General features: G+C 37.8%; 1 protein-coding gene across 1 annotated transcript; it reads right to left on the bottom strand.

Annotated features, from left to right (window-relative positions):
- Positions 1–2,172: 2,172 nt before the first annotated feature.
- LOC119798901 (C-type lectin domain family 10 member A-like) lies at positions 2,173–21,464 on the bottom strand. The gene is made up of 8 exons (XM_038308572.1): positions 21,285–21,464; positions 14,981–15,078; positions 14,281–14,382; positions 14,187–14,204; positions 8,362–9,081; positions 6,318–6,460; positions 5,417–5,526; positions 2,173–3,238 (listed from the first exon to the last, which is right to left on the bottom strand). Exons 2-8 carry the CDS (start codon positions 15,039–15,041, stop codon positions 3,109–3,111), a joined length of 1,284 nt encoding a protein of 427 aa, XP_038164500.1. The 5' UTR covers positions 15,042–15,078; positions 21,285–21,464; the 3' UTR covers positions 2,173–3,108.
- Positions 21,465–23,978: the final 2,514 nt, after the last annotated feature.

Genomic DNA, 23,978 nt, shown 5'->3' with positions numbered 1-23,978 from the left:
TATGCACAGTGTAGAGAGTGACAGACTGAAGGACAGTGTAATTTCGTCTTATCTCCGTTAGAGACCAAGCAGCTTGGTCTCCTAAAGTATCTCTAAAACCTGCCCTAACCCTATACTGGAGTATAGGGTAATAATTAGAACAGAATAGAAAATCCCTTTATTGTCCCAAAATGTTGAAATTCTGGAAAGACAAGCAAACACAAATCCAGCCTCTGCATGTGTCGGATACTTAGTTTAGGATTTGAATCCCAATTGATCGATGATTCTTCGGAACATTAGGGAATATGGTTTGATGTGTAAAAATAGACTTATTTTCTCTGTTAGCTCAGTTTTAATCCACTTCCCAACGGGCTGAGCACAGTCACAGCTTGAGCTCCTTATACTTTGAGGATAAACATTTCATCCTGACAGATTTAAAGTGCAGATTGAAGAGAAAAAAGTAAAGACAAAAAGGTTGATATCATTTTGCAGAAATAATTGTTGTAGGGCTGTAAACGCTGTAATTTTTGCTTTTTTTAATCTACTTTATTCCCTTTTTTATTCCCTAGTTATCTTTTGCTCAAACCTGACAGGATGGCTGAACAGAAAGATTTATTCTGTCATCTGTGATGTTTAACTATGATGTTCTGAATGCAAAAAGTCTAAACTCATAATTAGATCATCATGATGATCTAGTAATAATGAGATCATATATTATGAGATCAGCAAGATTTTCATCAAAAAGTGAAAATTTTTATATCTACAATTATAAGGATTGTAGGAAGGTGTGAAAGAAAGCATGAACAGTTTAATACTGCATACCAGTAAAGGATTTAGAGATTCAGAAAAAGAACAAACCACAAATGCATATATGATAAATTTTGATGAATTCTGCCGTCCTGGAAAAACTAGTGGAAAAGACATAACCAGGCTGTCTTTACCTGCACTCTCCAGGAAGCAAATATCTTGACTGTGCTGTGCCTTTAAAGTAAAGAAATGCCTTATTTGTCTTATTAGTGATGTAATGCGGAGCATCATTATTGCTCAATGTCGAGACAAAGTGTCTCATGTAATCTGCATAGTGACAGCCACTACTGTTTTATTGGTTAACGATAAAGTTGTGAAAGGGATTTTTGCAGCCTCATGAGGTCTGAAACTTTGCTTAGCTTTGCTAACAGGAGCCTAATCACAAGAAGTGGCAGGAAATGGTAATGTCATGAAATTGAGGACACCCACATACTGAGAGAGGTGGCTCTGCTTTGATAGCAAGTGTCTTTCTTCCAAGTGAGTAGAAATCAACTACTCAAAGGAAATATCTAATTATATATATATATATATCCCTTTAGTTGACTTTGAAAGGCTTAACAGGACAGATATTTTTGCTGTTATTAAAAACATACCCAATTCACGCTAGTTGATGCTAAAGATAATTCTCTGTTCTTTAATATCCAAAGATCAGAAAGACAGACATGTAACAACCTTTCCATACATTTTAAAGCTATTCAGTTGGATTGTTTGTGTCTTACCAGCCCAGCATGTCTAGAAGAGGTTCCTTGATCTTTTATTTTTAGCCGTGAACCCAAAATCGTAACCTCAACGCTCAGCTACATCCCATTGGGATGCCCTCATCTTACCACGTGACCACAGGAGGTTTGGATCTCACTAATCTCTAGAGGTAATGAAAAGGCTTAGACCAATTAATGTTAGAGATGCCCCTCTTAAAGAGAAACTGCACTCAGTGGAAACCACCACCCCACCCAAAAAAAAAGCGGCGTGTCTTTCCCCACTAAGTACATCTGCGCTGCTCACATAAACGTTTAAACAGTGCTCTTATCTTGTAACACAGCATTATGTAACAAACAAACAGATGACAGCGCATCTCACTGTCATCTGTTAAAGATGCAGCATGATAACATTTGGAGGACGACAAAGATAAAGCGATTCTGGTGTAACCAAAGAAAAACATCATACTTTTTTGTAAGTTTTGTTTATTTGTAAGGGTGTTTTACTCTTTACCCTCGTTATAAATGTAAAAGTTAAAACCTGGAAATCATGTGTTTTGTTTCAATTAAGGAGTTTATTTCTGATAGTGAAAGAGGCAGGTATCTCTCAAAGGATAAAACAATGTGAAAAGAATAAACTTTATTGAAAAGCAAATGTTTTTTTTACAATTATTAAAATATATGACATGTCAAAGCTTATTTTTATCCTTTAGGGTAAGCTGGTCCACCACAAAATATTGATCTAACTTCCAGTTAAATAACAAAAAAGTAAAACATATTGTACATTTCAAAGCATACTTCAAACCTAAATGTGCCTGACTTAAAGTCAAACATCACCCTGGAAATGTTATTTTTCTAATGGTGAACTTGAAGTATTATGACTGAAAATTTTCATACCAGCCTACAAAGAATAAACTTTGTTTATCTTTTCTATGCTTTTCACAGGTGCTGCTAGCTTAGATGAGCTTTATTGATCTCACAGCGGAGAAATTCACTAATTTCTTGCCATCAAATATTGAGCTGTCACTACAATCACACCTGGATATTGATTATCCTGATTGCTGTAATAATTCTTTTTTTATTATAAATAATTACTAAAGAAATATACTTTGAAATTATAAATAATGAAGCAATATTTTATATTCAAATTAGAAATTATCCAAAATTAATTACTGAATGCATAATGGATGACAAGCATACTGTATAATGACTATATTTGAAATGTTAGATTATCAATTAAAAATCTCAATCTCAATTTACCAGCAGATGTGGTTGTTTCAACAGGTTGTGCTTCTTTAATACGTTTAAGCACCAGTAAATGATAATAAAATTATTATTCCAACATATTCGATCTTATCATCTCCGATAATGTGATGACACAACAAAACAAAATAAAACGGCAGGAAATAAACACTGAATACAGGAACCTGTACATTTGTAGCATAAATTCTATCACATAGGAAAAGGTAAGTTTGATTAACTTATTAACTTAGGTTCTTGCCAAATTAGACACATAATGAGTCACACCATTAGATGGAAATAATAGTTCAAATTATGCTCTTGTGAAACATTCTCATAATTAAAACATGATTATACAAGTTTGTAAGATCTGGTTAACCTCATGGATTTATTTCTCACAGATCCATAGCTGTTGAGAAAAACAACCGTCATCGTTCCATTTCCCCCCTGAATCTGTCTGCACCATCTCTCCACAGTCCTGTCCTCTGTAGTTGTTGGGCTGTCCAGGCAGCCAGTACCTGATAGAGGCAATAAAGACAGGAAAATTCTATTAATCCAACCTGAAAAAAAGGGAAATAAAACATTGTACCTTTCCCTTATTGTGATGGATGCACTTCTTTTTTTTCGTTGATTCCGTCTGTAATCACTAATCCCGTTCAAACCTTCGCCTAATGTCATGACTTTGCAAACCACTTTCAGACAAGATAGAAGGTTATAGGATTAACAAGAATTATATATCCTCAAAACTTAGAATCAGTTTTTGAAGCTGCATTATTGTTTTGAAGATGAAGCATAGATCATAATTACTAACCGAGGCAGTGGTTGTCTAAATAATACAGTTGGTTTATTTAAAGAGTTTTCTATTATCAGTTTTCTAATGATACTGCCACCTATGGTCAAGACAGATATTTATATTAGAACATATGCTGATGAAGGTTCTCAGTCATCCAGGTCATAGTCATTCCGTAAAAATTCAAAAAGTATCCACTGGACTTGGTTTTCAAGATTTGAAGACGTTTCGCCACCTCTCCAGGAAGCTTTCTCAATTCAAATGTCTGGATCCGCAGTGAGTTTGAGTCTTATATAGGCAAAGCCTTGTATCGCTTGGAAACATGCAAATGGTAACCAATGAATGGGTCGTTTGGTTCCATCATTAGCCTGTAATATCTGAACCTGTCTATGATTCTGAGAGTCGGTCGTTAAGGGGGGAGGATTGCCGTTAAGGTGGGGATTGTCTCCTGTAATACATGAAACCTGTCTATGATTGTTAAGAGTCGGTCGTTAAGGAGGTATTGTTCACCGGCTAGAGCGGGTAGGTCCCTCGTTCCTCTGTGATGGGGTGGGGGGTTTGGTGGTATCTTGAAGGGATCATGTCTATGATTGAATTGTATTAAGTAAGTATGTGTTTTTGAAAGCTGGAATCTGAGTCCACCACCTCTGTTTAAAGTTGTTTTTTCTCTCTTAACATAGATGGCTTCCTTCACGCCCCTCTCAAACCACCTATTTTCTTTATCCAGAATGTGAACATTTTGAGGACCAGAATGTTCGCATTGCATGTTTCCAAGCGATACAAGGCTTTGCCTATATAAGACTCAAACTCACTGCGGATCCAAACATTTGTATTGAGAAAGCTTCCTGGAGAGGTGGAGAAACGTCTTCAAATCTTGGAAACCAAGTCCAGTGGATATTTTTTGAATTTTTACGGAATTATATTAGAACAGAAATCTTCAGAGAACATTAAGAAATTTGCACCAAGGGGTTTGACTGATGAATTGTTCTTAAATATATTTATCTGATAGGCAACTGTGCGTATTTGTAGCATGCATTCTAAAGATTTGTAGGCTATTATATTGAAAGAATAGTGAGCATTTAAATTATAATCTAAAGGCTGCTTTGATTTACACTTCATTTGCTGGAACAAAAGTATATCCACACTGGATAGAATCGTCGTTATTCTAAGGACGTTTCAGACATCACCAGCCAACATCAACTCTGATTGATGTTGGCTGCCTCTGGAATAGTCTCTCTCCTTTTTAATTCTATTTTAAATTATATTTATTTTTGTGAAAACGTTTTAAAAACTTTATTTTTTTTACCTTAATACCTTTAGCCAGTTATTGCTTCTCAATATGGAAAAAAAATATAAAGTTCTATAGCATCTAGTTTGCTTTTTTTTTTAGTGATCTGATTACAATATGGCATCTAGGTAATCATAAAGCAACTCACCTGTCCAACTCACACACCAAAATAGTGCAAATTATTACTCAGTGCCTTCAGATATATAGAACTTTTAATTGTTTATTTTATTCATCAATAAAATACAGACATCTTATATTTCATAGCTGAACCTAGAGTTGATTTTTAAGTTCCAGTAGGACAGCTTTCCATACACTTAAGAAAATTTAAAAGTAACAGCATAGTGACTTTGACTAGTAATGAGTTACTTTGATTTTGCTGTCACTGAGTACTCACAATCCTGGGCTGCGTTACAATCATTGTCACATGACTAAACAAATACCGCATAACAGATTCCCTCCTGAAACAAAAACAGCATAACAATGTAAATAGATGTTGGTTTTTAATACTGGCCCAGTTTTACTTATCAGTCCGATACCAATAAACATTTAAAAACCAACATTTCCTGATAACGGTTTTTGTCAATGTTTGTAATTGGCCAATACTAAGATTCTACTTACGATTTTGTGACAGGGGTCTTATCCACCCACATCCAAACTCCCTCTGTGAGACTGTCGGTGAGACCAATCCAGGCATTTTGATCTTTATGCAGCATCCCATGAACAAAGCTCTGGTTAGCACGGAAAAAGAGGAATAACTGTTTAGGACTTCTCAGAGCACTTTTCTTTTCTTTTTTTTTTTTTTCTTTTTTTTTTTTTACATTATTTGACTATTAATTATATCCTAAAGTTCCATTAATTACTCTATAGGGTTGTAATTATGACAATTGATGCATTTTTTACAGCCAGAATGTATTTTTTGGTCTAATTTTATAATAATGAAAATAAACAACATAAAACTTTTTTAGCGTATTAGCATCAGGACCACCTTGGACTTAAAACTGTATGACTCTGTGCAATAAAAAAAAAAATAATCCAACCCTTTTTGGCATCGACTTAATCATATTTGGGAGTGGTGGTCTAGTGGTTGGGGCTCTGTGCTTGTTATCTACAGGTTCTAAGTTCAAGCCCCACTCTGGGTCCCTCAGCAGACCATTAACCCCCACACTTCTCTGCACAGTGGGAGCCCACTGCTTCCTAAGGGGATGGGTTAAATTCAGAGAATTAATTTCATTGCTCTGTACTTATGACAGTGTAATGACTATAAAAGTAAAAAAAAAAATTTAGTTACTTTAACACAATTGTTTCATGTTAACAGGGTAGGACTAAATATAATTCAATAGATGCCAAAAATAGTGCATTATTTTTTCAGTGTATATTTTTTGTTCAAACTCAAGCCTGATTTTAATAATTACATATTTTGCAAAACTAATTTTGAGGAAACTAAAGCTGTAAAACAAAGGTTACTAAAGGATATAGGTACAGTGTATCTGCAGACGGCCTAATTTGTTTCTATTCTCACCTGTTCTTCATGATTGTTTATGATAACCAGATCCGCCCCCTCGGAAATGCAGGCTCTACGGCTTTCTGTCCAGTTCTTTTTCACCGTTGAAACAAAATAGCATTTTGTTTTAAAATACCTCCAATGCGTTGGACAGAGCAACTCTAGAAATAGAAAAAAATCCTTCACCTTATGCCAGCCAACAGAATTAGCAAAGACACACAGGCAGGTGTTCAGACACTTTCTTTAACCATTTAAAAGGTGATTTATTAAACCCTCCTTCCCCCACCGGCAACTCTGTAACCTCCTCCCCTCTCACCTGTGGTGTGTTACCTGCAGCAACAACCCCTTTCTCTCCGATCCCTTTTCACCACAAAAGATCTGACTTGGCTAAAAAGCCTTTAGAAGAACAGGAAAGCTCAAGCTCTGGCACTTGCCAATGGGTCCCATTATACCATCTGCATATCAACAAGTCTCAGGATCTTTGCAAGGTTTTCCTCCGCTTCACTCTGTTTCCCCAAGAAACTCACAAGTACAGGATTAAATTCCAAAAGGCCTGTCATTCTGTAATCTGAAGTCCCAAATCCTTTTGTCAAAGCATCTGAAGGACATCATTGGCCCCAGTATGGACACCAAGCAGTTTGCTTTCTGGCAAACTGCTTGGTTGACAACAGTGTGAACCTGGAAGGATGACAAGGATGATGTTCCTGTTTGTGGGCCTCAACACAGACACTCCACTAAGTTCAGAGTGCCAGCTTCTAGCAATCGAGTCAATCGGCAGGTTATTAACAGATTAACAGCAGCAGGTGAGGCCAGGGAGACAGATCCACTGGTGTGGTCAGAACCACCTAGAGCATAACCTGCTACAGAACTGATAGTTGACCTATCTAGAACACTCCCCACATTGCCTTCTATTACCATCATCAGTAATATACTGTCTTCTGTGGATCATTTCTGATTCTTAAAATCTAAGTTACTCTGGAGTCGAAGATGAACCTTTCAAATGAGCAGAGCATGTTGTCATTTTTGCACACCCATTGTACAGTCTGTCTTATGCCCATCAATCACTGCGTGGTTTGGCTCAGCCACAAAACAAGACAGGACAAGACTAAAACAATCAATCAGATTTGAAAAGACGATCATCATAGCTGTTTTTCTTCCATCCAGTACTTAAACATATCTAGGACTCCATCTGAAAACCTCAAATCTGTATGGACCATCAAGCCAAGGCATAAGTGCATCTGAGGCGGCCATATGAAATATTATCCTAATAGTGCTCGCACCACTGAAGGAACTAGGACCAGGAAGCAGTCTGCTTACTGGTGGCATTTAATTTAAGGAAGGTAGCCCTTGATGTCCCTAGCCACTGCCAGGAGCTATATGCTTGTCCATAATCATTTGCCTGACAGGACACAGAGTTGAGCAAAAAGACATTATGTTGTGACATGTATGCATCTTCATAAGTTTTGGATTTTATAACAGAGAGCTTCTACAGTTTACTATATGTTGGTAACTTTGTTTTTTTATAGTTCCTTTTGCAAAGGCTGTAGTCCAAATTTTGCCACCCGCTTTCATATGTATCCCCTGCAAAATGGGTTCTGTATGGTTAAGGGCTGTCTGGACTCAGCTCAGCAGTCCAGAGGTCTTTTCTGCCCTAGACATTGCTTTTACTTTTGACTCCACATATGAAGAAGGGATAGGAGTGATAAACAGAAGCCTAAGATTAATGAATGGGTAACATCTGCAGATCACACATATGCTGGACAAAAACTGTTCAGACTTTTACCTTCAGGTCAGTGCTAAAGAGCATCACTTTATTCCCTCAGTAGGTCATAAAAACCCTGCAGAGTAGTCACCCTGTTTATTGGGCCCTATTCAAATGCACATATTTTCTTTTATTTTCAAATCTCCTTCAGTTTGTATTTTTATGCAGTGTTTTTATGGTGAGAGCATGTAAAGTCAAGTCAAATTCCTTTTTCCTTTGCACAACAATAGCTAATAAGGCTTATCTTGATACTTACACAAAATAAAACATGCTTTAAAAATGATCAAAGAAAGCCCTTACCGCTTGGAATTTCTCCTATCTTGTCTTTTGTCTTTAAAATATCTGTGGAGTTGATCAAATTTTGGCATCTCATCTGTAAATCCTCTTTTTCCTTTGTCAGCTCAGCATACTTTGTTGTCAGTAATTCTTTATTTTTCCAAAGCAAACTGTAGTTTGTCTGAATTTCAATGTTACTTCTATTCAGCATCTGGAGGCTTTCCTGTAGCTGGTCCTTCTCCTTCCTCAGAAAAGAGCAGTTTCTTTCTGACTGAACTCTCTTCACTTCAAGAGAAAATCGTGTTTGTAATTCCTCCTTTTCCGTTTGCAGGTTTTTGTATTTGGTGTTTAACAGACTTACATCTGCAGTAAGGTTATTGTGATCACTTTGTAAGTCTTTAAAAGTCTGTTGTAGCTCGTTATAGCTTGTTTTTATATGGCCACATGCTGTTTTTAAGCCACTGTAATTAGCTTGGAGTAGGTTGATCTTGTTTGTGACATTATTGATACTGAACCCCAACTTGTCTCTTTCTATTCTTAGGGATGTGCAAATTTGATGTAATTGCTCATTGTGTTCGGTCAGGTTCCTCAGCATAGCGTTAAACTGCTGCTTCTCTGCAGACAAGGCATCACGTTCACTGCATAATCTCCTGTTTTCTGCAGCAAGGATGTCATTTTGATTTTGAGTCAGAGCATTATAGGCTGCTTGTGGTGCATCTGTTGATGCAGGACAGGTAATATTATCTGTAAAATAAAAAGAACAATGAATCAAGAAATTTGCAGGATTATTATGGATATATATATCCACAATTCATCTGTAGAAGTACTCTTAATGCAATCTACCACATACAGAAAGCACATTTTACAACTGTGCATCGGAAAAGAGGAGGGATGCAGTAACCAGAAACAAAACAAAGAATCAATACCAGCTTCATAGAAGTTGAAAGATGACCAGCAACCCCTAAAGATTACAAAAACGTTTTTCAGTTTACTTTTCAATACAACACGATATTTTAAGCCGGCCTTTAGTTCGAGTAGGTCTATAATTTATCCTTAATAATTCCTTAAGAATAAATGTTACATAAGCATTTTTTTTCTTAGATGTCAGACAGAAACACTTTTCTGTGTTCCTCTCATAACATGCAGTCAGTCAACTGCTACAGCGACTCTACTGTTAAGATTTCAACAGTCAGGTGCTTCTACTGTCCAGTCGTGCACATACGTCCACACAGTGCAATGTTGAAACTATATAAACGCCCAGATTTGGAATGACAGTTGAGAAAAAGCTAGATGTGTTCTGTTGAAATGTGAAGCGCTGTGTTACGTGTACTGAGGACAGCATGTCAATTTGATCTATAAAATAAACGCTTCTTCTCCCGTCCTGAGGCAAGCAGATGATCGACTGAAGGTGTCCTAATTTTTGACCATTGAAAACCACCACAAAAACAAGAGGGAATATGGAGAAAAGCATGTCATGATCACTGAATAAATACACTCACCAACCACTTTAATAGGTACCCCATGCTAGTAACGGGTTGGACCCCCTTTTGCCTTCAGAACTGCCTCAATTCTTCGTGGCATAGATTCAACAAGGTGCTGGAAGCATTCCTCAGGGAGTTTGGTCCATATTGACATGATGGCATCACACAGTTGCAGCAGATTTGTCGGCTGCACATCCATGATGCGAATCTCCTTTACCACATCCCAAAGATGCTCTATTGGATTGAGATCTGGTGACTGTGGAGGCCATTTGAGTACAGTGAACTCATTGTCATGTTCAAGAAACCAGTCTGAGATGATTCCAGCTTTATGACATGGCGCTTTATCCTGCTGAAAGTAGCCATCAGAAGTTGTTACATTGTGGTCATAAAGGGATGGACATGGTCAGCAACAATACTCAGGTAGGCTGTGGCGTTGCAACGATGCTCAATTGGTACCAAGGGGCCCAAAGAGTGCCAAGAAAATATTCCCCACACCATGACACCACCACCACCAGCCTGAACCGTTGATACAAGGCAGGATGGATCCATGCTTTCATGTTGTAGACGCCAAATTCTGACCCTACCATCCGAATGTCGCAGCAGAAATCGAGACTCATCAGACCAGGCAACGTTTTTCCAATCTTCTATTGTCCAATTTCGATGAGCTTGTGCAAATTGTAGCCTCAGTTTCCTGTTCTTAGCTGAAAGGAGTGGCACCCGGTGTGGTCTTCTGCTGCTGTAGCCCATCTGCCTCAAAGTTCAACGTACTGTGCATTCAGAGATGCTCTTCTGCCCACCTTGGTTGTAACGGGTGGTTATTTGAGTCACTGTTGCCCTTCTATCAGCTGGAACCAGTCTGGCCATTCTTCTCTGACCTCTGGCATCAACAAGGCATTTCCGCCCACAGAACTGCCGCTCACTGGATGTTTTTTCTTTTTCGGACCATTCTCTGTAAACCCTAGAGATGGTTGTGTGTGAAAATCCCAGTAGATCAGCAGTTTCTGAAATACTCAGACCAGCCCTTCTGGCACCAAAAATCATGCCATGTTCAAAGTCACTCAAATCCCCTTTCTTCCCCATACTGATGCTCGGTTTGAACTGCAGGAGATTGTCTTGACCATGTCTACATGCCTAAATGCACTGAGTTGCCGCCATGTGATTGGCTGCTTAGAAATTAAGTGTTAACGAGCAGTTGGACAGGTGTACCTAATAAAGTGGCCGGCAAGTGTATATTGAAATATCTGTGATGCTGTGCACCTGCCAATCTCCCAAAGACTCTTGGAACTTTTTTAGAGTGCATGGCGTTATGATTTATTTGCTCTATCAGCAATATTTTAAACCTACTCTCCTTCTATACAGTTAGTCAGTTGGTTGCAAGGTCTGCCAATGCAATAATGTTGAGCCCTACTGCTTCCTTAAGTCAAAACCAACCAAGAATCTGAGAAATATAACAATGAGAAAAAAGTAATTTATAAGCTCACAGAGCTATAAGGAAGTGATAGTGCCTGAGCTCAGTCTCACATAACCTCAGCCTTTTTGCTTTGGTGGAGAATCCTTTCGTGTTGATGCTGCTATCACAGCTAAATGAAATAATATCCTTCTGAACTGTCAACATCCATGAAAGTTTATTTATATACTAAATATGTATCATGATCTTGGCAATGACTGGCCTACTCATTTATTTCACCTGCCTAGCTCTGCCAGGTTCTCATTACCTTTCATTTGATCCCCCTGCTTCAGCCTCTATTTAACCTGCATTCTACCACTCATCAGTGCCTGATTATTCTAGCTTTTGGTGAAAGTTTTTGAGCATATCTAGTTGTTTCTGATTGCCTGATCCTAAACCGTTCTGCCTCTGGACCTCTGAGCATTCTTGTCCCCTTTCTGACCTCTTTGCATGACCTGCCTTCAACCTCCTGCTCAATATCTGCCTGTTGACCAACCCTGTAACTGATTCCTGACACCGTCCTGGATTTCCCTTCAGCACCTCTTCAGATCTCTGATCTCCTGGCCCGGACTCCCAAGCACATCCTCGACACCGGATTTGGCTTCACACTCTGGATTATCCTGCTTTTCCTCGTCTGCTCTGTTCTGATCTCCTGCCTGTCCTTCGACCTCTGGGGCTACAGTGTCTGGGATTCTCTTGGCGGTGTCCCCGAATCTTGTTCGCAGCTGACCAGCTGGAACCAACCTTGTCCTCTGGACAGGGAGTGAACTTTAAGATCAGGCTAGTAACTCATATGTTCTTAATAATCCTCTGCCAGGTAAACATGGTCTCTAAACTGTGTTCTCCTCTTGCAGAGGTTCCTGCCTTAGATGCCCTCGCATTTCCCTGCAAATCAGTTTAATTAACATTGTTAGAAAATTAACTGTTTTTGGAAACTGGGTCCTCCATTCTGAGCTTTGACAATATGTGCTCTAAATGATTAGTTGATCTGTCCTTTTTTTAATGTATCATTTTGATGACAAAGTTTTAGCTAAAATTTTTTATTTTAAAGTGGAAACCTCAGCATGAAAAACTGAACAGAGATCCTCATTGATTAAGAGCAATAATGACCCTAAGCATGTACAGCAACTGCTCCAGTATATGTGATATTGCTGAAATAAACATGGCATGAAATGTAAAACAAAATAAACCATAAAAGAACAAAACAAACAAAGAAAAATGAAGGCTGCCCGATGCATGTACAAAAATAAAAGACTGATATTTTTCTTTTTCATGCAAGTTTAAGCTGCTGCAAACAGCCCAAAACATTAAATTATTATTATTATTATTATTATTATTATTATTATTATTATTATTATTATTATTATTATTATTATTATTATTATTATTATTATTATTATTATTATTATTATTATGCGTAAATACACATTCAGGGCCCTCTGTTGGCATGCAATTAAAATATAGCAAAATCATCACGTGGTCCCAAGAATATCATATTTATGACTCAGTCAATAAACAAGTTTGCTGGGGATAAAGACCCCCTGTTGCCTAATAAACATAACATCTTGCAGAAAAAATGAATAAAATTCATTTCTGACTAAGTTTGGGCACAAATATATGTAAGATTTTGAATGGAAACCCAAATTCTAAAACCAACGCTAACAGAGAATCACTCTGAACACAGTTGCAATGGGAAAGTAGGTCAACATGTGACATATTCTGTCAGAAAAAAATGTTTTCTAATATGATCAATGATGCATGTGATATTTTAGCTGGTAAAATTAGCTCCAAAAGCCATCAAAGATAAAACGTTGAGGGAAAAAAATCCCTGGGTATCCAGGGAATGCACTGATCTACTAAATCCACATGAAGACAGAAGAATTGTTTTGTCAAAAAAAGAAAAAAGAAAATGCCTCCTCAAAGTTCCAGCATGCAGCTGTTCATTTTTGTTCTAATAACTGACGGCTGCATCACATTTTAACAAGAATGTTTATAGGTTTCTTTAAACAGGGAGAGATTCAAATAATAAGTGATGTTTGCCTCGAGTCACATCAGAGCAGTAGGTGGTCCTGCAGCATGAACCGAGCAGTTTGCACTTCATTATAACAAGAAAGAACTAAATATCCTGAAGAAGTCATTCTTGATCTGTAGTTCCTTGGAAAAATCTTTCATACTCTTTAAATTTCCTCAAATGTTGTTCACATTCTAACTTCAATAAAATGTATAAGGATTTTGACCTATCAGCCAGCATTATCCTCATGGATCACAATAACATATTTTAGCACACTCAGGCTGTGTCCGCCTTAATCACTATATAGGCCACTATATAGGGCACTATATAGTGATTACATCATTTTAAATGAGTGTCTGAATGTGTAGTGGATGAAAAGTAGTGGACTCGAAATTTCACACAATTAACCTTGAAAAGTAGTGGCTGTCGCTACTGGCGCCAAGGACTAATCAAAAAGATGGTGCAGCCAGAGTGTGGTGGAGTTATGTGACCAACAGTAGTGAAAAGTAGTGATCATCTGTCCGGATGGTCCGTTAACTAAGTTCATTACAAATTCCACTATATGCCTAAATCCAATGGGAACATTCAAATGCAATAGAAGAACTAAGATGGTGGAAAATATTGCTGAATGAAGTAAGTTTGCAAACAAATGTAAAATAGGACAGAATAGGAACTCAGGCCTGGATAATACAGTTTGTCTGAAAAAAAAAAAGTTGATTTTGGGGTGATGGGAAAAAAATATATATTTTTTTCCCATCACTGCTATGCACAAATTTATATCAATTTATCACATTAAATCCAAGATGAACAGTGTCTGTAATGCAGCGTGAAACCAAAATGTTTAAGAGATGTAAAAAAAATTCTGAGATGGGGATTTTGCACTTTTGAGAATTGCACAGAAAGATCTTACCTTGTTTGGCTTGGTAGGCTGCAAGGTTTTCACAAAGCATTACAAAACTAAACATCAAAACATTAGCTTTTGTGTCACCAAATAATGTACTCACAGTAGACAAGTTGTCCAATATTTCCAGCCAAAAGGACAATGCATAGTAACCCGAGACAAATGGAGACATATCTATGTCGCCACTTTCTTCCATGAATGTTCCCTGAATTAAAGAAAAAAAAAAAACTAGCTAGAATTTATAATTTGGATCTGTTGAAAATATTTTTTTAACTGTTATTCAGGCTTTGACATTAAATATCTGGAGAAAAAATGTCCTTATGCATATTGGAAACTATGAAAAACATACAATTGGTTATCCATAAAATGTAACCTCAAAGGTAACCATGATGTGGACTGTATTTATATAGAAAAGAAAAAGTTTTAATTGTTCTGGAAAAACAAAGTGCATTTCTTGGTAATGTATGCCTTTCTGCAGCAGTAAAGCTCTGTCATCTGTCAGTATTTGACAGGAAATAAAGCAAGACTGAATGAAATAAAAGTGATTTAATGTCATGCCTTTTTCTATATTGTCACAATTTTTAGATCAAAGATGTTTCCCATCGAGTCTAACAGCCTGAGATAAATTACCTAAAGAAGTCAACCCAAACATAATAACCCAAAAATAACAATGTTTTTTTTCTTTTTCACTCTTCTTACAATGTAACTTTTGAAACATATTTATTGTATTCATTAAATAATGAATTCTTACAAAAAATATATAGGTAGAAATAAGAAGAGGAGCATGGGTGTGAATACTGCACCTTGATTCAATAGGTTATAAGTGCCATCATCAGCGATGTCATCAATTTCCATCTTTTCCATGATTCTCCTGCAGTTTTCTGCTCTTCAGAAGAGAATACTAAATACAAACAACAATAATATAAAACTTTGAAAAATTATTTTCTTTCCACTGTGTTTTTATTTCTCATTTAGAAAATAAATTTGCAGCATTTCTTAGTCGTATAAGTGTAAAGTGTCCAGTTAACATTATATTAATAAAGTTTCAATATAAAGCCTTTCAGAAAATTAAATACGAAAATTGTTATATTTTCTTACTCAGATTGAATAAAATAGTCTAACTCAATACTCAAGCATACTATGTTTGAATATAAATGCACATTTAATATAATCTAATGAATCCATTCAAGCAAAACATCGTGTCTAAAATTCAATAAAATAAATGAGAAACATACAGGTTTCCACTCACCTTACCAATGTTTCAAAATGCTTCATAAATCTGAGTTCAAATATGCTTTAAATTAGCTGACTTCCCAAAGGAAACTGGATTTTTTTTTTTCTGCAGGATCATCTAAGCTCCAAAAGTGGGATGTCTTAAACGCTGCGGTCCAATATTGTGCACCTAACACTGATAGGTGTGAAAAAAAGTTCATATTTTAGGTCATTTTTGGTCAAACAGAAACATTGCTAAGTTTTATAAGTGCTTAGTAATGTTTTCTATAATTTATTCTTGTTTGAATTTTTATTGTTGTTCACAAATTGTCTAATTTAGTTTCTGTTCCTGTTTCTCACACTTGGATTTCCTTAAAAGCTTAAATAAATGAAAGTTCATCAGCACATAAAACCGGAAGACTGAAACTCAAGGGGGTAAACAGAACAGATAACCACACCTTTACGAAGTATTTGGTATGGATGTGTCAACTATTATGTTTAAATTCTCATTTAATCTTAAGGATCACTGCAGATGTAATTTTCTGTGAAGCTTTTTTTCTGTATTTAACCTATTTTTTAGGTAGCTGTGGGCAGCTTGCAGGGCCTGGGGATCAATCTGGGGCTCAGCGTCTTGCTCTGGGACAAACCTTTTATGGGTCTGTCTCAGCCTTGAACATAGCTACAAATATCAGGTTCCAGGTTGTTAATATATAACCTGGAGGAGCGTTCTCTCTCAGGCTGCTCCAGCTCTGCTGTTGAAGGGAAAGATACAGGAAATCCTTCCTGCCATATGCCATCACATTGTACAATAAAAAACAGAAATAGAAATTGAACTTATTGATCTCACAATGGAGAATTTAACTCTGCATTTAACCCATCCCCATGGGGAACAGCGGGCTTCCACTGTGCACTACCCAGGGAGCAGTGTGGGATTGAGGGATAGAACTGGGTAATTCCAACCTTCTCAGAGCACAAGCCAACACTCCAAAAATAAACTAGCAAAATAAACTTTTTTTTCAGCATACAGTAACCAGCACTGTACTGTACTCCATGTCGTAATATATTATATATAATCTATTCACTGCACCATAGTCCTGTTTACGGGACTTGATACTTATTTTATTTTACTTGTATTTTAACCAATACTGCTTGTTTATACATTTTATATTGTAATGATATTGAAAATACCTCATTGTGTTGTGACTCACTATCTGTAAAACTTCTGCTATGCTGCAATTTCCCAGCTTTGCATCAACTCTGAACAGGTTCTTTGTCACTACTAAAAACAATATCCCACCACATGTGGTACGAAGGGAATTGTGTTTTTAGGGTGTTAGCAGCATCCTAGCTCTGCCAATGAGCTCTTACCTTTCCTTTGGGAGGATAACCCTTAAACAACTGTTTTTAATGCAGGGCAAAAATTGCAATTACATTTTGGGGCAAAAATAAAAGGAAGATACAGGAAAACATCTTCTAAAAGTACGTTTTTGTGATTCAAAAAGTTACTAAAAAAACTGAACTGAGTACTGTAACTCTATAGGTTGGAGGTCTCCCCTCTAGGGGGTCCACTGAGGTACTGCAGAAGATGTCTTTCAGTCATCAATGCTCACATTCAGCGACACACAGGAGCTCTTTCAAGCTGGGCACCGTTTCATTCACAACACCTGTCCCATTAACCAGGAATCAGAATCAGAAATACTTTAATAATCCCAGGGCCAAATTACTTTCATTACATTACTCCATCTGTAATAGAGTGACTATAGGACCAGTTTGATATAACACAATTTCAGACAATATATATAAATAGGGGGTCCCCGCTCCATCTCTCCGTCAGTTTGGGGGTTATTAGCCTGGAAATCATTGAAGACCGCTGCTATAGGTAGTTGCTACCAATGTCAAACTAGCTCTGCACTGGTGGAAAAACAATACAGTGGGTATGGAGGTCTGTTGAAAACTATAAAGATGTTTTCATACAATTTTTTTATTCATGAAGTCCTCCAGAGATGCTCAACAAGTGCCACCACCAGAGCCAGGACCTGTGGCTGGATGACAGTCCCTACCAGTGATATTTATGTCTGTCCAGGACCCAGTAGCAGGACCTCCACATCACCCCCCAGTGGGTTTTTGTCTGAAATAAGCTTTCTTTGTCCGCTCTATGCCTCCAAGTTACAACGAAAATCAGATCATGATTGGTTAAAGCAACAATAATTTACAGAAAGATTGTTTATCTCCAGCGAAATTTGACATCACTCTAGTCGCAGTTTCGCTTCACTCTATTTGCATCACTCAAAACGCATCCATTGTATTGTCAACCTATAATTCACTTCTGATCTTCACATAGGGATTACATGCAGGTCATGACATAAACAGTCACCAAGCTCCCAAATGTTGGTGAATGTAAGACGTGGTGGGAAGCACAGCCACTCCTACTAGCTACTAGTGGGTATAATACTGTATACATTTCTTACTGTAGTTTTGTCAAATGCCGTCTAAATTAAGAAACGAATTGAAAGACGACAAATCCCATGACAACTGACAGCACACTGTGTTTGTTTATGCTTGTGGAGAACACAATAGTGAAGTGGTGGGGGCATTGATGTCACAGCACATTCAGGGTGTCAGAAAACCCAGAGAGCTGAGGAAAAGAAAACCTGACGATGAAACCAAAAAAGGGGAAATAAAGAAAAAGGAAAGACTCTTTCATGAAAAGTGGAAGACAGCAGGTTGAGAATGGTTTATGACCCAGGAGAGAACATCATGTGCTGCACTGACTCTTCAGATTTTTATATGAATTGTCATTCTTATTTTTGGGCTCTATGTGTTTTTTTTTTTTCTATTTAACCTGCTACGTCCATACACTGCTGCTGTTATACACTGAAAAAAAGAATTCAACCCCCTTTGGCATTTACTTAATCATATTTAGTTACTTTAACACAATTGTTTTATGTCCTACCCTGCTAACATGAAAGAATTGTGTTAAAGTAACTATATATGATTAAGTAAATACCAAAAACTGTTGCATTACTTTTTTCAGTGTAGAATAAGACGCCACTCTTTTTTATTACTTTGAACACTGAATATTTGCATATTAAAGGAGCTATACAGAGAACCTTATCAGGGCGGTGAATCAGCTGTAGACATAAACACTTAATGTAGAATTGCTATGTGTAAAATGGTCATTAACAGGTTCAAAAAAATTTACTTTTATTTTGAGTACAGTTAAGCTGGCTTTAACAATAATATACAAAATTTCCTAACAACATGGCTAGTGAAAAACGCTGAGTGGCTAATAACTTTAGATACCATGCCACATGAGCTAGTGACTAAAGAAGATAATCGCTGTTTCTCAAGTCAAGAGTATGTTCTTGACAAGAATACATGAAAGTATGGACTCGGGGGAGAATGGGAGCATGCAGAATAAATCTGGGTCAATTGGAAAAGAAGCATATTCATGACATCACCACATTCGAAGCAAGCTGGAGCTGCCAAATAAAGAAAAAAGAAGCCAACAGAGCCAGGGGTTCTTCACACACGGCTATGCAGAGAGAGGACTGCTGCGGACGGGCTGGGATTAGATCTGGCTGCGGTTAGCCTCGGAGGTCCGCTGGTTGCAATGGTCTTCTAAACATTTAAATTATTGTCTTTATATTTTATTTATTATTAAATTATGCACTAAATTAGTAAATGGGCCATATAGTGAACCTTAAAGCATAATATTCTCATCTCAAATGATCTTAAAATGTACTTTTGTAGAAAAGCAGAAACAGTAAAGAGAACTTTTAACTCAATACTCTGAGCTCTGTGAGCGCTTCCCTGGAAGCTGCTGCTGCAATTACCCAGCTGCTCTGATGCATGCTGGGTAAAGATGGAGGAGCGAGAACAACATCCGGGGACTTTGTCCATTCTCGGTCTTGTGTTCCTGTGAATTGGACCGGTATTATGGCTAAGGCTGATGAAGTTTCACGACCACACCAGAATGCACAAGTACACATATTGAGAAACGACCACAGCCAAACCCTGGTTATATGTAAACATTGCTCCATTGACAAAGTTTTTGTTCACATAAATCTTGAGAGCTTTGTATATGCATCAATATGATAGTGTTGAGATTACTGACTGAGTGGAAAGATGGCTGCCATATTCTGGATTGAAATGTCCTTACGTTAAAGGCTGCAGAGCTACATTCACACTGCAAGCAAATCCAATTATTTTGGATTTTATTAATTTAAATTTAATTAATTTGCTGTTATACAACTCATATCTGACTTTTTCATTTGGAAATAACCAGAAGAAGAGTGGCATCAAGCACACCTGTGCCTCATTTGTGGAAATCAGTCCACTTGTGAGAGTGATTAACATGAACTGCAACGATCAGTCAATCATTTTGGGGTTAAAAAAATAATAAGAGCATTATTTAATATAAATAATGCTGCATTTGATATAAATAAAACTTTTTTGGCGACGGTATTACAGGATGGTTCAATCCTATAAGACCAAGACAGTAATTAAGAACTAGTATTACATTTGTAGAACTTTTTCCATGACTTTAAGAAACAAACTTGGACATTTCTAACACATTCAAAAAGAAAAAGAAGAAAGTAGCTTGGGTAGAAAAAAACTGTAATAGCAAAAGCAAATTTAGATTGACTAAAGCCGAGAATAGAAAAGACAAGATGTCAAAGTCTGATAAGAACAGAGTCAACATACTGACATACGAGCAAGTGTCTAACTTTAGTAATCTCAGCAACAGCTGCTGCAAGTTGTAAAAACACATTTCTACAGAGTTTGTTTAATTTAAACTGTCAAAAATGTTTCTTTAAACTCCATCATCAAAGCTTTATCTTTTGACAGCATATCAAAAAAAAAAAGAAAGTTATTTTTCTATTTGCTGATTCAGTGAAACAAGTGGCTGCAACACAACTACTCTCTATATGAACATCATCTTATTTCTGAACATGATTTATTTGCTTCTTCATATACATAGTAGAGTATAGAGTTACCACCATGACAATAATATCAGCAGAAGTGTGGCGTTAAAGATGGCGTAGCCACATAAAGTGTGTCTGTCAGTTCTCAGTGACAGAAGTCACTTTGTTTTGCAGATGTGAGCCATAAGCAGCTGATATATTCATACTCGTCACAGCTGATTTAGACACCACGGCTGTCAGGCTTAGTCCACAGCTTTGAGTTACTGTTTTAATGTTTCCTTAATCGCTTGCCATGGTTTTTGCTAAGTATTTTGTTTCATATTTCAGTTATTGTTGCTTTTGTATACACGTAGGTGTATGTTGTATACACATACACACACATACAGACATCATCCATCCATCCATCCATCCATCCATCCATCCATCCATCCATCCATCCATCCATCCATCCATCCATCCATCCATCCATCCATCCATCCATCCATCCATCCATTCATCCATCCATCGCTTATCCGGGGTCAGGTCTCGGGGATGGCAGCTTCAGTAGGGAGGCCAGCTCCCAAGGCGTTCCCAGGCCAGTTGTCTTTGGTCTCTCTCTGGGTTTCCTCCCAGTGAGATATGTCATTTATTCCACTGACTGCTTGGCAATAAGACCTTTTCTAATTCAAATTTTTCTGATTCTTATGAGGCCTAACAGTGTATCTGAACTGCCGCACAATGCCCCACCTTTATAGATACAGATTACATTTATAACTGTACCTTCTTCCCAATCTGCTTTTGTCTTAGAAATGAAAATTAGTCCAGTTTAGTTCCGGCTCCTGATAATAGCCCCTCCTAGTGTCTAAAGATCTTTGATGGTGATCATTTGCCAAAAAAAAAAAAAAAAATAGGTTTACAAAATAATCCAAAAATGAATAGGATCACGGTTAATATAAAATAACATAGCATAAAATGATATATATATTACCTCTTTTGTTTTTCATCTGGTTCTTGATGGCAACCTCCTCCTCTCAATCTGTCTTTTTTTTTAGAAATTAAAAAGGACAGCTGTGGGCAAAAGAATCTGCCTCTTTGGTGTGTAGCCAACCATCACTTGAATTTGGATAGTAATTCTCACATTGAAGCAGCAGTATTGTTGGTAGGCCCACTCTCTTGCCTGGAAAGAGGGTTGTGAGAGTCATTGGCAATGGATATTGTCTGGTATGCACTGGGTGGCAATTTTTTGGAGGGACTGTGCTATTTTAGTCCTGAAGGATATTTTTGGGTTGCCAGTCTGCTGGCAATGGGACGAAGGTAGCTCCACTGGTAAAGAGTGCAAAATGGACTCATTTTTAATACGTTTTGTGTCAATTCTGAGAGACATTTAATTAGTTTAATCAATCTATGATGAATTATGTAGCACTATCACACAATAAAGTAACCAAAGTTCTTAACAGGTAAAAAAAAAATCTCATTACAAAGGAACAGTTAAACGGCTCTTCATCCTTGGCAGATGGGTTTGAATGACATAACATTTTAAAGGCCAATAATATGTGGGCCTAAGTCTGAGACCTACGTAACTTAGAAGTGGTCACAAAGCTTGAGGTTAAAGAAGACAAAGATCTTTTATTCAAAAGCCAAATTTCCATGTGTGTACATTGATGGTTCTCGACCCGGGTCCTCAAGGCACATTGCTATTAGAGATAGATTACGGATTGTGAGCTGTGTACTGTTAGATGTATGCTGATCTGTGTATCTCCATGGAAGTAATGTGATCTGGGAGTCAAAATAGGACACTGCAATCCTTGTCTTTGGGTGAGACTAATGCAGGTGTGGTTTGAGTATATAAGGGGGGGGACCAAGTTAGGGGTTCTCTTTCCTTTGGCTGATGGAGGAGATCTAAGCTTAAGGTACAGGAGTTTTCCTTTTCTTTTTGGATAACATGGAGAGTACTCCCTCTCAATCACTGCCCTGCCCCTTTTTGTTATGACACTAATGACAGGCTTAATTGCTTATTCCATTTAACTTTCTATCTCTGCCTGGTTGCTTACCTCTCATCTGATCCACCTGCTCCTGCCTCTATGTAAGGTGCTTGAATCCAGTCATCAGGGCCAGATTATTCTTGTTCCCTCTAGCCAGTGGTGAGAGTGTTTTTAGAGTTCCTTGGTTGTCATTAAGGGCGGACAGATGGACACTGCAGGTGGGGGGGCGGGGCACCGCCCAATCTCAGACACTCTGTAGTGGGAGAAACACAGGTAAGTGACCACGATCATTTGATTATCCAAGATTATTCAAGTTGGTCACTTACCTGGTTTAACAGTCCAGACCAAGAATGTCCCCAAGTGCTGCAGTCCCAGAGGTCATGCGGGAAGCCGATCCTGGTCAGGGTTCCAGAACTGACAGGAACAGACAGAACAGGCAGGTCCAGATCAGGCAGGAACAGAAACAGGTAGCAGGATCCAGACTTTCAGGCATCCACAGGCTCCCAGGAGGGTTCAGAGTCTGACTGGGACCAGAAGCATGACCAGGTGGTCACGTACAGGAGCAGACAGGATCAGGTGCAGACAGGCAGGCTCAGAGGAAGAGGGTAGCCGAGACAGGACGTAGAACCGGAACTTGATGCAGGACTTTAAACTGGTCTCCTCCCTGGAGCCAGGCTTACTGGATAAAAACTTAACCTCCCCACATATAGAGCCGAATACACAGAGGACTCCGCGGGGGAGGAACAGTGGACGATCAGGAGATGAGACAAACACTAAAACCCTCTTTCCACTGGCTGCCAGGATCCAGGACATGAACCAAGGAATAAACTCAGACAGACAGACGAACAGAAAGACAAGTAATGATCTGGCACTGAATGCTCAGGCTAAACTGAATATAACCAAGAGGAAACAGGTGAAAGGAATAAATTACAATTGAGGCAGGGAGGGAAAACCTAGGGAAAATTAAGGGGGAGCAAACAGGCCAGATCATGACATTGGTGTTTCTGATTACCTTGTTCTCCTGGGCTGCAGCATCTGGGAAACTCTGGGTGGTGCCTACCGCATCTTGCTGGCATCCCATCGGCCATAATCAACCTTGTTCTCTGACTGAACTGTTAAACCAGGTTAGTGGCTCAGGCAATAATAATCATCCTTCGTCAGATTAACTTGGTCACTAATCTGTGTTTCTCTCCTGTAAAAGTTAAAGCCTTAAATGCCATAGCTGCTGCTACTGCAGATCTGCAGTTTGTGTTTTAAATAAACACTGTTTGAGTTATCCCACTGTCTGTTTGACATATCTGCCAAAAAGAGCATAAGAGTTATTTTGGCATCATGGAGGCCCCTGAAATAATTTTGTACAAAAACACACATTCATGTAAAAATAGCTTTCATTGTTACTGAAATATAAATACTATTTCTATTGACCAACAATTTCTTTCTTATTGACAACTTTGAAAGAATTGTAAAACATTCGGACACATTTGGATTGTATATACACTAATCTAGTCTTTTTTGCAGCTTTAAGTATAACCCTGCAAGGATGTATCTTGGATTAGAAGTTGCTTATAAAGGTAAAATAATATTTCTTGCTATTTTTTTTTTTTTTTTAACTGTCTTAATATCCGGTGTGGACTTTAGAGGTGGGAAAATAGTTAAGTCATCCAAAATACACTAACAGCACACCCAGTTCACATGTTCAG

The sequence above is a fragment of the Cyprinodon tularosa genome, unplaced genomic scaffold (genome assembly GCF_016077235.1).
Source record: "Cyprinodon tularosa strain WSP-4 unplaced genomic scaffold, ASM1607723v1 ctg117, whole genome shotgun sequence".
NCBI classification, from domain to species: Eukaryota; Metazoa; Chordata; class Actinopteri; order Cyprinodontiformes; family Cyprinodontidae; genus Cyprinodon; species Cyprinodon tularosa.
This window is presented reverse-complemented; position numbering and strand designations above follow the sequence as displayed.